The 17,375-nt window shown below is 43.7% G+C and overlaps 1 protein-coding gene across 3 annotated transcripts in view; it reads left to right on the forward strand.

Annotated features, from left to right (window-relative positions):
- The window catches only part of CNNM1 (cyclin and CBS domain divalent metal cation transport mediator 1), a 60,073-nt gene that overhangs the window by 16,388 nt on the left and 26,310 nt on the right, over positions 1 to 17,375 (forward strand). For 2 of the 3 annotated variants that reach the window (XM_043597219.1, XM_043597220.1), the window contains exons 2-6: positions 8,834 to 8,977; positions 11,881 to 12,021; positions 14,136 to 14,305; positions 16,010 to 16,109; positions 16,514 to 16,561. In XM_043597219.1, coding sequence (XP_043453154.1) covers positions 8,834 to 8,977; positions 11,881 to 12,021; positions 14,136 to 14,305; positions 16,010 to 16,109; positions 16,514 to 16,561 — 603 coding nt within the window. The remainder of the gene's footprint in view (positions 1 to 8,833; positions 8,978 to 11,880; positions 12,022 to 14,135; positions 14,306 to 16,009; positions 16,110 to 16,513; positions 16,562 to 17,375) is intronic. The other variant, XM_043597221.1, reaches the window with a different exon arrangement.

A 17,375-nucleotide genomic window follows, 5' to 3' on the forward strand; every position in this document is an offset into this window, starting at 1 on the left:
TAGATGAAGATAAAGGAATCCTCAGTGGAAACAGAAAAATGTCAGCCATAAAGTTGGGAAGCAACCAGGGTCTTAACCAATTCTTCTCATACTTCAATGTATGAGAGCCCATAAGAATTATCTGGAGGTCTGAGGACATGCAGACCCTGACTCAGACCGCTGAGCTGGAGGCTGAATGGCTGCCTCCACGGGCTTCTCAGCAATGCCAGTGCTGCTGGTCCAAGGGCCACACTTTGAGTAGCAAGTGTCAGAAGCAGTGCTTCTCAACCTTCAGTGTGCATGAGACTCACCGGGGATATCACTGAAACGGCTGTCTGGACGCCACCTCACCACCTGAATCCTGATTCTGTAAGTCAGTGGTAGGACCTGAGAACCTGCATTTTGAAGAAGTGCCCAGGTGATGGTCAGTGCTGCTGCTTCAAGGAACACGCTTCAAGTTCAATGTAACCCCAAGGTAGAATGATATACCATGGGAAGAAAAAAGAGTCAATACTGTCTACTAAATGAATGAAAGATGCTGCAGTGACACCAGGGAGGATAAAAATGTAGCAAATGTCAGTGTGTTTTACAAGGTGAAGGTCATAAGTGAGGCAGGAACCATGAAAGCATAAAATGATTTCTGCTTTCCTTTGTTCTCTATTTCCAAGCAATTATGCTTTTGTCCTAGCTTCTATATTTTATCTTGGGAACAGTTACCTTACCAAAGTGTTGTAGCTATTTTTAAAAGAGAGAGGAAGCAAATCAATTCTTCGCTTTTTTTTTTTCAAGGCGCATGCTAACAGGGGCCTTAGGAGCTCTTCTCTGTGATGTGCCGAAACCATCTAGAGGCTATATCTATTAAATACCCTTGGAGAATGTTTCAGCTTCTTCAAATACTGAAATATAGTTGTGATGTTGCTGCCACTTGCTAACTTTCTGTCTCTTTAAAGCAAGGTTTCCAACCTCAGCACGATCGATATTCTTTATTGTAGGGCTGTCCTGGGCATTGCAGGATGTTTAGCTGCATCCCTGCCCTCTACTTTAAAAGCAATGCCTGAGAGGCACCTGGGTGGCTCAGTCGGTTAAGCGTCCAGCTTCCGTTCAGGACATGATCTCACGGTTCGTGGGTTTGAGCCCCATATCGGGCTCTGTGCTGACAGCTTAGAGCCTGGAACCTGCTTCAGATTCTGTGTCTCCCTCTCTCTCTGCCCCTCTCTGCCCCTCCCCCACTCACACTCTGTCTCTCTCTCTCTCTCTCTCTCTGTCTCTCAAAAATAAATAAACATTAAAAAAAATTTAAAGCAATGCCTGAAAACCTAGTTGCCCTTCTAAGAAATCTGACGTGTGGTTTGGGTATGTTGATGCAATTGGTGTTGAGATAGACTACTACCAACAACCTGTACTAGCACTCATCCTTTGGATTTGGGGGACAACAGAAATGACTAATTTGATTTTCAGTAGTGGGAAATTTTATTGACCCAAGATACATCAGAAGCCTAATAGATAGTGCGGCACCTCAAGCTTGTTTCAGAGGTGATCGATACAAAAACTATGAGAAACCCATTTTCAAACTCAGCATTAAACAGCCAACACATACTCCCTGCCCAATGTCAGCAAAATACCATAACCACCACATCATATGAGAGAGAGCACTCATCAGCTGGCTACTACAACTACCCTTTGTTCCAGGCAGTTCTTTTCTGTCTTTTAGTAAGTTCTTAGCGTCTGGTGACTTAAACCAGGTACACCAAAGAGACTAGGATTTTACTAGACATCTCAGTGCTTATTTTTTTTCCTCATTAGTAAGTCATCAGGCAAAGAACCAGAGTGCCATGGAGCCTAGCCATAAACCAGTGGTTTACAAACTTCAGCCTGCATCAGAATCAGCTGTAAAGTTTGTTAAAATCACAGATCACTGGGCACAACCCCTGAGATTCTGATTTACTAGGTGTGGGGTGGGTGTTGACAATTTGCATTTCTAACTCAGTTCTCAAGTGATGCTGATCCTGCTGGTCCAGGGAGCACACTTTGAGAACCGACTATTAGTTCTCAGCCTTGACTGAACATTAACATCACCTAAGGAACATTTTAAACTATTGATGGCATGGCCCCACCCCATACTGTTGAAACCAGAATCTCAGAGTGTGAGATCCGGTCTTTAGAATGTATTTATAGCTTCTCAGATGATTCAGGTTTTTTTTTTTTTTATTTTGGAGAGAGAGTGCAAGTGGAGGAGAGAGGCAGTCTGGAGCCCGATATGGGGCTCAATCCCATTTCCCTGGGATCAGTACCTGAGTCAAAGTCAAGAGTCAGAGACTCAACCAACTGAGCCACCCAGGTGTCTCTTCTCAGATGATTCTCATGTACAGCTAGCATTGGGAAGCACTGAACTAGTGAAGTGTATTCCAAAACATTGGGCTTGGAGGGTCTCTCCAGATAGCCCTGTTTAAGATCCCAGAAAGTTATGACTGACCCCTTATGTTTCATTGAGGATAGAGTTCCAAACAAAACCATCCTAACGCTGTGGTCCAATCAAGGCTCAGGCCATAGACATGTATTCTCTACTTTGTGTTTCCAGGATGTGGACAGCATTGAAACTAGAGGCTGTAAATCCAAAGCTGGGAGAAAGTAGCCCAGGCTGGAGGGAAACAAACCAAGGCTTAAGGAGCTTACAGCTGCTAGAAGCTAGGAAAGGTATGTTGGCAAGTCAAACCATCAGGACATAGATGGGGATTCTGCTGAGGCTGGACACTAGGAACATGTTAGGGATTCAAGCCAGAGGCCAGAGACTCTACAGTTACCAGTCCAGGAGTAGAACACCAGTAACCTGAATAAAATATACTCTTTTTTAAAAATATTTATTATTTATCTTTTTAAATATACTCTTTACAACAGAGGCAAATGTAGCCTTAAGTTTTAGAAAAGTGCATTGCATAAAACCCACTGTGTCTATATCTTTCAACTCAGCTCACAGATTTCCCATCTGTTGGTGTTCAGTGCTGCAATAATATGGTCCAGGGACACGGACCTCATAATACCTCATAAAGCAGTAGCATTCATGAGTTTTCCATTTAAAACATTACCTTACCTTTTGCCTCATTATATCTTAATGATATCTTTGTTCTTAGATTTCCTTCCTCTCAGCTGTGACAAGCCCTCATCCCTGCTCAGCTTTTCCACAGCCACCGAAATTTATAAGGTGGTGCCCTCTTCCCCATTCCTATTCCCCTGATGGCCTTGCCTGTGCCCACTTTTGGTCTTTGCCATGTCCTAGAGCACAAAATGACGGCAAGTACTCTAAACTAGCATTTTACCAGCAGCATCACCACCCGTGTCCAAACCAGTGTTGCCCTTATATTTCAGCCTATTCTCTTTTTGTGAAACAGTTCCTATTTTTACTCACCCACTCACTTCCTGTTCATTCAAGCACTGGTTCTTTCTTTCCAGTTCGCTTTAATAAGAGCTTTATTGAGGGGCACCTGGGTGGCTCAGTTGGTTAAGCATCTGACTTTGGCTCAAGTCATGATCTCACGGTTCGTGAGTTTGAGCCACGCATCGGGCTCTCTGGAGCTGTCAGCACAGAGCCCGCTGTGGATCCTCTGTCCCACTCTCTCTCTGCCCCTCCCCCACTCGGTCTCTCTCTCTTATCTCTCTCAAAATAAATAAACATTAAAAAATTAAGAGCTTTATTGAGATAAAATTCACATACCATAAAATCCACCCTTTTAAGGTATACAATTCAGTGGACCATCAGTTGTGCAACCGTCACTGTATACTTCTAGAACGTTTCATCACCCTAAAAGAAACCCCACAGTTTCTCCCCACCTCCTTCTTCCCCTAGCTCCTGGACATTACTAGTCGACTTCCTTTCTCTATAGATTTAACCTATTCATAGGATATTTCATATAAATGGGATCATACAAGGTGTGGCTCCCTTGGGTCTAGCTTCTTTCATTCAGCATAATGTTTTCAAAGTTTGTCCATGTTGTAGCATGTATCAGTACTTCGTTCCCTTTTTATGGCCAGATAATATTCTATTGTCTGGATATACCACATATTATTTATCCATTCAGCAGTTGATGCACGTTTGGGTTGTTTCAACCGCTTAGCTATTAAGAATAATAGGAACCTTTGTGTACATATTTTTGTGAAGACATATGTTTGCAGTTTACTTGGGTGGTATATGCTTAAGAGTGGAATTGCTGAATCATATGACAATTTATGTTTAATATTTTGAGAAACTGCCAAACTGTTTTCCAAAGCAGGTGATTCTTTTACAATCCCACCAGCAGTGTCTAAGGGTTCCAGTTTATCCGCATCCACATTTGCTGTTATCTTTTTTATTCTAACCATTCTGGTGGGTGTGAAGTCTTGTCTCTTTAGGGTTTTGATTTGCATTTCCCTAATGATGAAGATGCTGAGCATCCTTTCATGTGCTTATTGGCCAGTTGTATATCTTCCTCAGGTAACTATCTACTTACATCCTTTGCCCCCTTTTTAATTGAGTTGTGTTTTTTGGGGGTTTTTTTTTGTTTTTTTTATTTTTATTTTTCAAATTTTTTTTTTATGTTTATTTATTTTTGAGACAGGGAGAGACAGCATGAACGGGGGAGGGTCAGAGAGAGAGGGAGACACAGAATCTGAAACAGGCTCCAGGCTCTGAGCTGTCAGCACAAAGCCTGACGCAGGGCTCGAACTCACGGACCGTGAGATCATGACCTGAGCCGAAGTCGGACGCTTAACCGACTGAGCCACCCAGGCGCCCCAATTGAGTTGTGTTTTTATGTGTCGTACACTTTATATATTCTGGATACAAGCTCTCTATCAGATGTATGATTTTCTGGTAGTCATTAAATACATCCTAAAAGTATTCTAAAGTCCAGCTTATCTATTTTTTTCTTGTTTTCTTGTATTTATGGTGTCTTATCTAAAAAACATTTTCTATTCCAAGGTCACAAAGATTTACTCCTATGTTTTCTTCTGAGAGTTTTGTAGTTTACACTGTTACATTTAGGCATTTGATCCATTTTGAGTTAACTTTTGAGTCATAATGTGAGGTAGGCATCCAACTTCATTCTTCTGCATATGGATATCCATTTGTCACCTGCTAGTTATGGAGTTCTTACGCTGTGCCAGGTGCTATTCTTCGATTCTGGGGAAATGGAGATTAAGTAGAACATAGCTGTTGCCCTACAGAAAGCTTATCATCATAGTAGGGGGAATCACTTGTAGAGAATAACAGCATGGTGAAATTATGTCTCGCCCCTAGAGTGGATATAGCAGATGGTAGCTGCTATAATAATAATACTATTATTGTTGTTAGTATAAATGTCAAAAGAGAGATTTATACAAAGTACTATGGCAGGAGAAAGTGACTACATTTTCCATGTTTCAAGATTGGCTTCACTGGTAGCCACCCCCAACCCTTCCGGGGCCCAGGAAACAGGAGTATAGGGAAATAGGTCTCTTAAAGGGCAACCTTTTTGAGAGAGAGTGGACCTCAGGTATGTGTGTTATGGACATAGCTGGTCTCTTGAATAGAGGTTATGTGAACAAGGCTATGTGATTTCTGATTCCTTTTCAGTCTCTTCCCAAGAAAGAATGACTTCCTTCATTTGTGTGTAGATCTCTATAGGTATTTGAGGGAATCAGAAAGGCCAATTGTGAATTACAAAGTATTTCTAATCAAGTACATAAGAGTATTGTCTTGAATATTACGTAATTAGGACTTAAAATCTGTATTCCCTGGCAATCACATGGTGTGTCCTCAAATCAGCCTCATAAAGTGTAGACCAGTGGCTGATTTTCAGATGGAAGTTACGGTACTCTTTGTGAAACATCATAAAATGTTAGTATTTAATCCCATTATATGAACTAATCTCTTAGCGGCCAGAAGTATGGCTGTATGGCTGCATTATATATATTCTGAGCTCCACAGTATAAAAATTATACAGTTTTACAGAAAATAGTTTTAAGAAATCACTTTTCCGAGTTCTTCATTATACTAGCCATTTGTTCTGTCATCTGTTAGCACGTGTTAGCATAAAAGTGAGAACAGGTGCCATAAGTTTAAGAACAAGGTGTTGAGGAAAAAACTCCTTTAAATTGATCACATTCTAACAATTAACATAAGCTAATTTAAGCTATAAAATGCAGTTGCAGTTGTTTCAAAGAAGGATAATTTTAGAACCACTGGTGTAGAGTTTAAATTTTAACTTAAATACATTGTATTTTATTTAGAAAATAAAGGTTTTAGTGTCTGGTTTTAATATCATCTATTGTATCAACTATGGATTTTCATTCAGTCTCAGTTCCATTCATCAAGCATTTATTTGCCTGCCTGTTATATGGAAGGTACCCTGTCTTGGTGTACATCCTGAAGGATCTTATGGCCTGAGGAAGAAACATGGTCCAGTAGAGAACACATACATTGCTAGTTATGCGAAGCAGCAAACTGACAAATGCTCTAACAGTTATCAAGGGCTTCAAAAACAGGCCAGGAGAGATGCGTTCAGATTCAGAATGGGGCAGATCTTTCTTGAGGACTTTCTTGAGGAGCTGGCCCCTGAGCTGGATCTTGAAGGGCCAGTGGAGACCATGTGCACGAAGACTTTGAAAATACACATAGACAGGGTTGAGAGAGTGAAGTTAACATGGTGCACCTGGAGTATAGAATGAGTAGGGAATGTAGCAGGGCATTTTGCTGTCTTGATAATACCAAACCAATGAGTCTGGATTTGATTCTGTGCATATTAAGGAGATTTGGAGGGTTTTTGAGCAGGGTAGTGGCATGATCAGACCAGTTTGGGGATAGTTGAAGGATAGGTTGAAGGTGGAGAAGAAATTAAAGACCATTCTTGAGCGATACAAAACCCATCTCATAATTAAAAAGCCCAAAAGGTAGCTATCTTGTGATTTGAGGTATCTGAAACAGAAGTTCATGTGTTTAGATTTCAATGGTTAATTATGCCTCCAGCGAACTGACTACTCCTCTTATCTGATATTTTTAGCATTGGCCAAGCTTATAAAGGATAACACTGATAAAGCATGAACTTCCTTTTTTTTTTTTTTTTTTTTTTTTGGCAAGAATATCTTCTAAGTCAGTACCCTAGATTTTCTCCTTAAATGTCTCTTAGCCAAGGAAAAGAACCACCCAGATTTGCATTTTAAAAACAGGACCAGGAAATGTGTTTATCAGCAGATAAAAACAAACCAAGGTGAGGCAGTATTGCAGGACTGTTAGGTAAGACTCAGTCCTTAGGTTAGGACTAAATCCAGTTACCTGGGTTTGCAGTCCAGCTCTGCCACCTATAGGCTGTGTAACTTTAGGCATGTCACTTAACCAATCTGTGCCTCAGTTCTTTCATCTATAAAATGGAGATAGTGATAGTACTTGTCTCAGGGATTGTTAGGAGGATCAGATGAATCAGTACACACAAAGTGCTCCAAATAGTGCCTGACACATAATTAGAGCTCCATACGTGTTGACTCTTATTATTCATTGTTGGGCAATAAAAATTAACTGCCTGTGACACATTATAGTTCACAGAGCACTTTCACACACCCACTAAGTCACCCGAGCTCCGTGATCACCTTATGGCTACTGGTTATCCTAGCTGCCATGACTGCTAACAAACCACCCTGAAACTTAGAAACGTAAAACAACCATTTTATTAAGCTCACAGGTTCTCTGAGTTGGGAATTTGGACAAGATACAGCAGGACTTGCTCACTTCGGCGTCACAGTGTCTATACCTGCAGCTGGAGAAGACTCTCAAATGGCTGGCAGGGGTGGGGGTGGGAGTGGGGAAACCCAGCAGCTGGGGCTGGATCAGCTGGGATGGCAGATCCACTAGACACAGCTTCGCTCACCTATCTGGCACTTTTGGTGGGATGGCTGCAAGACCAGGCTCAGCTCGAACAGTCACCTAAGCGTCCACATGTGCCCTCTCCACCATGGTGGCCTCAGCCTTCTTAGAGCATTTCTGCAGCAGAAGCCATGTGCCTTTTATGACCTAGCCTCAGAGGTCACATTGCAGACATGTGCCTGTCCTCTGTTGGTTGACTCAGTCACAGGCCCACCCAGATTCAAGGGAAGGAGACAGAGACCACACCTTTCGTTAAGAGATGTATCAAAGAATTTGGGATCATGTTTTAAAATCACCATACTGGTAGGGCGCCTGGGTGGCCCAGTTGGTTAAGCGTCTGACTCCAGCTATGGTCATGATCTCACATGTGAGATTGAGCCTCACATTGGGTTCTGCACTGACAGTATGGAGCCTGCTTCGGATCTTCTGTCTCCCTCTCTCTCTCTCTGCCCCTCCCCTGCTTGTGCTTTTTCTCTGTGTCAAAAATAAATAAACATTTTTTTAAAAATCACCGTACTGGTATTATTCCCTAATTCTAGATGAGAAAATTGAGACTCAGCAGAGGTTAAATGATTTGCCTAGGGTCAGTTGCACATACAGTAACCAGAATAGTTAGGGAGAAGGGATAGGGGAAGTTTGGAGGAGGAGAAGGGCTTCAAACCTAATTCTTTTGATTCCAAATTTTCATTCTTTCAATTAGATTATTCATCCTCCTTCAATTTAGATACACTTACTAATCTGTGAAAGTTCAAAGAAAAAAAAAGTAACTGCCTTTATGTATATTAGGTAACTTTCCTAAAAAAGAAACAGATCCAAAAGTAAAAGGTTTGCATTTATAAGAGCTTGTATACAAACTTCATATTTCAAGGAGGTCCTAAGATGAGTTCAGTCCCAAGATTGGTCACAGAGCAACTTTGTGTAATTTCTCATCAGGAAAGATTTCTAAAAATGTACCAGAGCTTAACTGGGACTTCATTTGTTCTCTAGGAAAATCTCACCTGGCCATTGTCCAGAGGGTGAATAATGAGGGAGAAGGGGACCCCTTCTATGAGGTGATGGGCATTGTCACTCTGGAGGACATCATAGAGGAGATCATTAAGTCGGAGATCCTGGATGAAACTGACCTCTACAGTAAGTGCATGGCCTTGGCTGTTGTCTAAGGTCATCCTATTTCTTCTGAGACTGTCAGAGCTGGCTTAGTTTGATATAGGCTGTGAGAGGGTGTCAGGACAAGCCTATCATTACTGTGTGTCATCCCCCAAATGCCAGGTGCTGGCATGGCAAGATACCCTGGCTTGAATCACCCTGAGTCACTGAGAACATGCTAGCTAGATGTTTATCAGGAGAGAACCTTCAGGAACCGAGCCAAGATTAAGAAGGGGACCTCCTGGCCTTTGGATGGAAAAAGAACTAGAGGAAACCAAGTGTGCCTCAGGTGGCCACTCTGCCCTTGTTTTTGTCCCCGGTGTTGTTTTGTTTTGTCTCTTCATCCGCCTAGACGCAGAACCTAGCACTCCCTGGAACTGTTCCCACAGTCGGCTCACACCGCAGCGTCAGCATGCGTGGAGACTGCCATGAGATTGCCCACACACAACCTAAGCCAAAACCTTAAATACCCCTTCTTTGATACTGCTCTTCTCCCTCATGCTTTTTCAGCCCTACAGCCTGGTTTCTCATTCTCCCTTCCCATCCCCAACACCCACCCTATCTCCTTTCTCCTCACCCTCCCACCCCCTGAGCCCTCAGGAACAATATGGACTCTATGTAGACAGTGACACTGCTTTTGGTTACTGAGCCTTGTCAAAGCTTTGGTTGCAAACACTACAAAGGCTTGCTGTGTCTGTGGGATGGGAGTGTTATCTAAATCTGTGGGAATCCCTAGGCCAGGAAGTATTTCCTCCTCCAAATTTCACTTCATGGGACAGCGGTCCCTTTTCCTTGCCTTGGATAGCCCATTCCATCCAGACCCTTGCCCTTATTGGCTAGAAGCAGCCATACAGAAACTAGCTCCCAGTAGAAAAAGCTTTCATGCTGTAAGGCAGTAAGTGGTGCAGAAAGATTACCTTCCCTTTAGACTTAGAAGAGATCAAAGTTAAAAGGTGGACCAGGCCTTGACAAAACATAGCAAGAGTGTCACAGTATCTGGTTTTATTGTGATACCATGGCCAGGCCCAACTTCTTCCAATAGGGATTAACCTCTACACCCCCCACCCCCATTCCCTTCTCCCTTCATCTCTGCCCGCCACTCTTGATTAAAAATTCCCAAGTGTCTCAGGAGATATATTGAAGAAGGCATTCACACTAAAGTGTTAGTGGCTAAGTAATGATAGTAGTCTAAATGAGTACATTCCTTCCTCCAGCATTTAACAACCTCAGCATTTAACAACTTTAGTGCTCCCAATACTCACTGTTAAAATAATGGGAACAAAGAGGAAGATCAGATGAATGATTCTCCAATGATGAAATGTTAAGTGGCATTCTGATGGAGAAGGGAGAGGGGATAGTTACGCAAGCATGTCATATAAATCCGAAGGTTGTTCACCAGTGAGAACAAAAAAATTGATCCGATACATGTATTTGCTGCTCTCTTGCTAAGCAATCCTCTATCTAAATGAGAAGGCGAGGGTTTTCCTGCCCTTATAAATAAGCTTCTGGCATGATTCCTTAAAGCTGTGAGAAGGCCAAGGAACCGGGAATACGGTGTTTCTACTCACTTGACCCTGACCCACAGGACAGCCGGGTCTGCTTCTTGCCACTGTTGCTACCCAAGCAAAAGGAGCATTCAAGCAGCAGCCCAGAGGCCAAGATAGGCCCACAAGACAACAGCACGATAGGAGGGCACCTTCTGACTTCTAAAAGGAAACCCAAACAGCGGGGCTGAAGTGAGCTCCAAAAGGAGAAGGACAATACCAGGGAGCCAGATTCTGGGGCCCTGGTTCTTTTCCTTGGGGTTCATTCCCTTTAATTTACACTGCATCCACTCAGCCTGCACTGAAAGTTCCCTGCAGCCCTTTTTGTCTCCAGGCCAAGTTTGGAGAAAACCCAAAATCCCTTTCTCTGCCCCCCCTTAGCGCTATGAAATAGGTGAGACAGTTCAAAATCTTACCCAAACCTAAGGGAAAGCAAAAGACACCTGACCAAAGAAAACATTCTCCCTACCCCTAAAAAAATATCTTTTAACACAAGCTTTAAAAAATAAGGGAGAAAAAATTAAATTGGAAAAAGCAGATATTCTCAATCAATATCACAGACTGTCTAGGGTCCCTCTAGGTCGTCTGAGAGCCCTGCCTAGAGAACCCCCTTTGTAAGTTATAGGGCTCTCCCCATTCCTTCTCCTTTCTTCTTCCCTTGATTTTTTCTCAAGTCTCTCCTAGGGGAGAGGCTAGGGTTGGAGCAGAACTGTCAGTGGGAAGAGGTGACCACCTATGTCCTTTGGGTGACATGCCTTGGGTGCTCAGGGTGTGGTTTAAATCAGCAGGAAGAGACCTGGTGAGCCCAGCTCTGGGGACGAGAGAAGGGCAGAGGCAGAAACCTCGGGCTCTGCCAATCCCCTTTATGCTGAGAATGCTAGTCCCTCATGTATGAATGCCATTTTGTAATCATTTCACAGGTAGGTTCTGATTGGAGTCTCATAATAACTGCATGGCACGCGTAGAAGTGTTATTGCTGATTATTAACCTCATTGTATTGATTAAAACACACACACTCTGATGCTTAGAGAGGTTGCACAGCTTGTAAGGAAGGGAGCTGGCACTAGAGCCCCAGCCTTGGGGGTGCCAGGCCAGCCTGTCCCCTTTTCCACTCTACACCACCTAAGTGTGAATAATACTGAGACATGGCAGCATCTGTCTCGCACCTTCAATCAACATCCTTCTGCTTCCTGGGAAAGAAGTTGTGATGTCACCTACAGTTGACACTTTGCAGAAATTCATGTGATCCCAAAGGATCTATTTGTCCCATGTGACTCTGGGGAAACTTCCAAAAATCACCAGCGATTCTGAGATAGTGGCCATCTGTCTCCTGTGATCCTACAGCCGACAATCGGAAAAAGCAGAGGGTCCCACACCGGGAGAGGAAGCGGCATGACTTCTCCTTGTTTAAGCTTTCCGACTCGGAGATGAGGGTGAAGATCTCCCCACAGCTTCTGCTGGCCACGCACCGCTTCATGGCCACAGGTATGACTCTGCCCACCTGTGTCTCCTCCCCAGGCAAGTAAAGCAGAATCTAGAAGGTGAAACCCACATACCAATCATTCTTAACCTAACCAGTGTGCAGCACAGACTGAGAACCACTGTCCCAGGGGATGGGGTGCCTTAGGTAGGGCCACAGGATGCCACGTACTTTTCTTTTTCAGCCCCAGGCCTGATCTTGGGTGGAAGTGAGTACAACTCAACTCTGCTTTTCTCTCCTTTACTCTAGAAAAGAGCTAAAGGAACCACTGCTGCTCTTTTCCCTTCCTCCACCTGCTTCCTGGCAGGAGCCGAGCTCCATCCTGTTGAAGCTGGGGTGCCCCCAAGGATCTTCCTGTTGAAGAGGGAAAGGCCCTGTCCCACCTAGCCACAAGGCCTGGGGTCCCATAACCTCCTAGGACCAGATAGGCTTGTGACCTTCAAATTCTTAAAATACAGAAGTCAATTGTGAATCTTGAAATCTCTAGAAAGAAAAAAAAAAAAAAGCGAGAGGATCCAAATACAAATTTCTCCTTCTTGTAAAGCAGCTAAAATGTGTCTCTGATCCAGGCCTAATTAGGGTGCTGACTTAGAATGATCACACCCATGACTAAGTTCTGTTGTCAGTTAATCCAACATAGATTTATTGAGAATATAATGAGTGCTAATACTGTTCCAGGTGCCAACAAGTAGAAAAGTTTAAATTGGAGCTTCTTTAAAGTAGTTTTCAACATGTTTTCTGGTTCTGAATACAGATTTCACTACTGTCTGCCTGTTTTCCATCACATCACATCACATCCCATATAATATTTGTTAATATGTAAATGGGGTACAACAGTGCTTCACATTTTTGATAACTTATCCAGTAATTAACTCTCTGTATTATTAACTTGGAATTTCATTTCTTTGTTTTTAAATTTTTTGTTTTTTTATTTTTGAGAGAGAGAGAGAGAGAGAGAGAGCGCACAGGTTGGGGAGGGGCAGAGAGAGAAAGAGAGAGAGAGAGAGAGAGAGAGAGGGAGACATAGAATCCAAAGCAGTCTCCAGGCTCTGAGCTGTCAGCCCAGATTCCCCACACGGGGCTCAAACCCAGGAACTGTGAGATGGTGACCTGAGCAGAAGTCGGACACTTAACTGACTGAGCCACCCAGGCGCCCTGGAATTTCATTTCACTCAACAAATACATGTCCTACAAATAAGCCAGATTGAATTTTCTATATTTCATTTGTTCATAGCATTAAAGCCTTTGTTGTTCACATGGCTTACTTATCTGTGCTCTTTTTATCATTACTCTTTCTTCTTAAACCACTTTATTGAGGTATGATTGACATATAAAAAGTGGTTCATATTTAACACAAACAACTTGAGTTTGGAGATAAGTATACACCTGTGAAACTATTACCACAGTCTATGCCATAAACATATCCACTACCTCCAAAAGTTTCCTCCCACCCTCTTTATTTATTATTATTTTTTATATGTTAGCATCAGATCCTATGCTTTTAGCACAATTTTAAGTATACAGTATAGTATTGCTAATTATAGGCACTAAGCTATGCAGGAGATCTCTAGGACTTATTCATCCTGCATAAAAAATTTTGCACCCTTTGACCAATACTTCCCCCAAGTCACCCTCCCACTAGGCCTGGGCAACCATGCTGTTACTCTCTGCTTCTATGAGTTTGACTATTTTAGATTCATCATGTGAGTGGTATCATACATAGTTGTCCTTATGTGTCTGGCTTATTTCATTTAGCATAATGCCGTCCAGGTTCAACCATGTTGTTGCAAATGGCGAAACTGCCTTCTTTTTTAAATCCACGTACAACTGTAAATAAAATCAAGAAAAAAATAAGTAGCAAAACTGACATTTCCAAAATGGTGACCTGATTCTCCAGTGTGCCAGCACGGAGATACACTCCCCAGAGGGCATGGCAAAAACCTGAGGCACACACTCAGGTTTAAGAACCACCCTCACCCCTTCCACCTGAGAGAATCACAAGAGCCCTGCCAGCTTGGTGCCCAGGAACATGAATGGAGGTGGCCCTAGATACATGCCCTGGTTTTGCCCATCCTGATTCCTCCACCTGCGATTCTTCCTCCTTCCCTATCTCCCCTAGAGGTGGAACCCTTTAAATCTCTGTACCTTTCGGAGAAGATCCTGCTCCGGCTCCTGAAACATCCCAATGTGATCCAGGAGCTAAAGTTTGACGAGAAGAACAAGAAGGCCCCAGAACACTACCTCTACCAGCGCAACCGCCCCGTGGACTACTTCGTGCTGCTTCTCCAGGTGAGTGGGAAATTTGGAGACCCTCTCAGGGCAGGACAAGGGCATCTCCAGGCTGGAGAGGAATGGCCGTGACTCCCCAGTGCCAGGTTCGACGACTGAGCTTGCTACTTCAGGGCAAGGCCAGTTGGGGAGGACGTTTGTTCATGACCCACAGAAGGGGCCGAGTATGATTGGCTGGTGTCCTGGGAGTGGTGGGATCTTGATGGCATTTAGTCTAACCAGTCAGCAGTGTCGATGGTGGGGTGGGGTGGGTACTTTTCCAGCAGAGGGGTTCTGTGGCTGAACTTCCAAAACCATTGTCCTATAGAATCCCAAATGCCTCCTTGTCTGCTTAGAAATCCCCAGAAATGGAACTGTCCATTGCCCCCCCTCCCCAACCTGTAGATGATTCTTGTTTAAAGCCCTTCCCTCTGTCACACTGAAATCTCACCATATCGGACTCCCACCCACTCCTTGCTCCACTCCCTGGAGGCATTGTGGAACACATCCATTCTCTCTGCCACATGTCAGCCTTTGCACTCTCTCAGATCTTCTCCTCCTTAATAGGACCAGGAAGGGAACTGAAGACCAGATGAAAGAGGTGTGGCATCTTCCTGGTGCTCACATAGGTACCATCGCCTTCTGCCTGAGTGACTGAATAGGCCTGGTGTAAATACACGTCATGTGTGGTTCCAGCTTGTGACACTGCTGGCTCTCTGGCCTGGCTCCACCCTTAGTGCTGTCACTATTTCCCATCTCTCCTCAACAGAATCTTATGGACCCTAAATATAGTGATTACCTTAAAATCTTAATTAAACTCAATCGACTTAGACATGGCCTCCCTTTGTTACAGTCCACCTACGGCCTGTCTGCTCTGACCCTGTGATGGGCTTCACACGCATCCTTCCAAATAACCTCAATAACATGACCCCCCTTCTCCAAAAGTAGAGATTTTCACTGCTGGAAATCAAGGAGGGTCTTGTTAAATTGTTGATATAACATAATAAACTCATGTAATCTATTTTATGCTTAATGTAAACTTAACCATTTTCAAATAAAAGCTGGAGGGAGTAAAATGTAGTGGCAAGAGTATTGCTTCAGAAATTGGAAAGATCTGGCTTTAAGATTCCCGTATTGCCACTTCCTAACTAACCTTGACCAAGTCATTTAATCTCTCTGAGACTCTAATTGATTCTTCCGCAAACTGGGGATAAAAGCAGTATGGGCCTCATAACGTTGTGGGACTGAGTGAACAAGAATCTATGCGTGTGCATAACACTGTACTGGGCCCATAGACACACACTACATGCTACCCATTAGCTGTCATTATCACTGGTAAGAAACAAGCTCCACACAGAATCAGATTTTGTCTCAACCAGACTTAGAGATGGTCTACTCAGACCCCACTAAACCAGTGGGACAGTTTACAGAGCCCAGGGCTAGCTGGTGCCTGGCCATTCATCATGAAAGGGCCATCATAGCATGCAAAGAGAGCTTGGTTATTCAGGACTGGATGCTCCTTTATGGACTAAGCAGTTAATTTACTGCAAAGGGCTACTGAGGTTGGAGGCACTATTTTTGAAATGAGTCTGGACAGACTTCACATCTCCCTGGGATTAGAACGTAAGTCCACTTGTTATCCAGACAAAAGTGCTTAGGGTCATAGTCAGTAATAGGAGTGGAGGTGCTCGTACACACCCTTAGCACAGTTCCTTCTCTCTCCAGGGTAAAGTAGAAGTGGAGGTTGGTAAGGAAGGCCTTCGCTTCGAGAATGGAGCCTTCACCTACTATGGTGTCCCAGCCATCATGACCACTGCTTGCTCAGGTATTCCTGTTCCCAAGTCTCAGGTTATTGGGGAAGCAATGGAATATTATAGGAAAGAACATCTGGGTTCAAGTCCTGACTCCTCTTAGGGACCCTGAACAAGCCATTTAACTTCCTAGGCTTTAGTTTCCCCCTCTGTAAAATGGGTATGAGTCATTTTTTATTAAGAGAGTTCGTTTGTAGAAGTACATAGTAGACTGTAACATTATCAAGTGTTAGGAGTGGATAGTGGATATTTTTCCATCCAAAAAGACAAGTTTCTTTTGCTTTTTACACTTCCATCTGATTGCCTGGTTTTTGCAGGGTTAATTGGTACTGGGGGTGGGGTGGAAGAGGGGGAATTCCCATAAGAAGGCGTGTTTTCTGAACTGCCTCTGAAACACACTGCATCCTTCTGTCCTTAGATAACGATGTGCGGAAGGTTGGAAGTCTGGCTGGATCCTCTGTCTTTCGTATGTATCTCTCAAACCCCTCCCTCATCTGCCCCCATCGTAGTCCTGCCTCAGCCCACTCTGGGGACCTGGACTGAGCACTTTGAGCCTGGGCTGGGGCTAACACAAATGTTGGCAGCCTCTTTGTAATGCTCTGCCAAGAACACTGCCTCCTGCCAGGTACCCACAGACCACAGGTGCTTAGTTTCTGCGTTTGCAATGTTTTCTGCTGCTTCTCTGCTCATGGGCAAGTGATGAGTGACGGGGAGCAAAGTAAGGGGGGGGAGGAGGCGGGGCAGGACACCATGTGTTGTCACATGCTGGGGAATGAAGGCAGGTGTTTGGCGTGCTCTGGTGGAGGTTCAGCCTTTCCTTCTCTGCTGTGATATAATTCACCCACTGGCCTTTATTTGAAAACCCTAGTAAGTCATTGCTGTGTCTGTGGGGTCAGTAGGAAGTGACTGCAAGATCTTAGGATGTAAGTCCCAGGCTGGTGCAATATGTTGCTTATCTACATCTCTTTCCTTGTCACCACATCTTAGCTGGTAAAGAGCTGGCTGCCAGCTGGCTGTGCATGTGAATGGTTGGGGGCTGGCCCAGGGCTGATGGCTGGTCTGTTCTGCCCCTTCTGTGCTCTACCTTCTTGCTGTTTCATGTGTGTAGTTATTGCCCTTGCGTTTAGAAGGCATGGCATTTATTGGAATGTAAGTGTGATCCAGAAAGAATTATTTCTCTAGATTGCCTATTAATTCACTGGTCTGAATTTTGCATTGCTTTCAGCTGTTGGTGTTTACAAAGGTGGCTATTTTAATGCCAAATGGGGTGTTTTCTCTTA

The sequence above is a fragment of the Prionailurus bengalensis genome, chromosome D2 (genome assembly GCF_016509475.1).
Source record: "Prionailurus bengalensis isolate Pbe53 chromosome D2, Fcat_Pben_1.1_paternal_pri, whole genome shotgun sequence".
In the NCBI taxonomy this organism is placed as follows: Eukaryota; Metazoa; Chordata; class Mammalia; order Carnivora; family Felidae; genus Prionailurus; species Prionailurus bengalensis.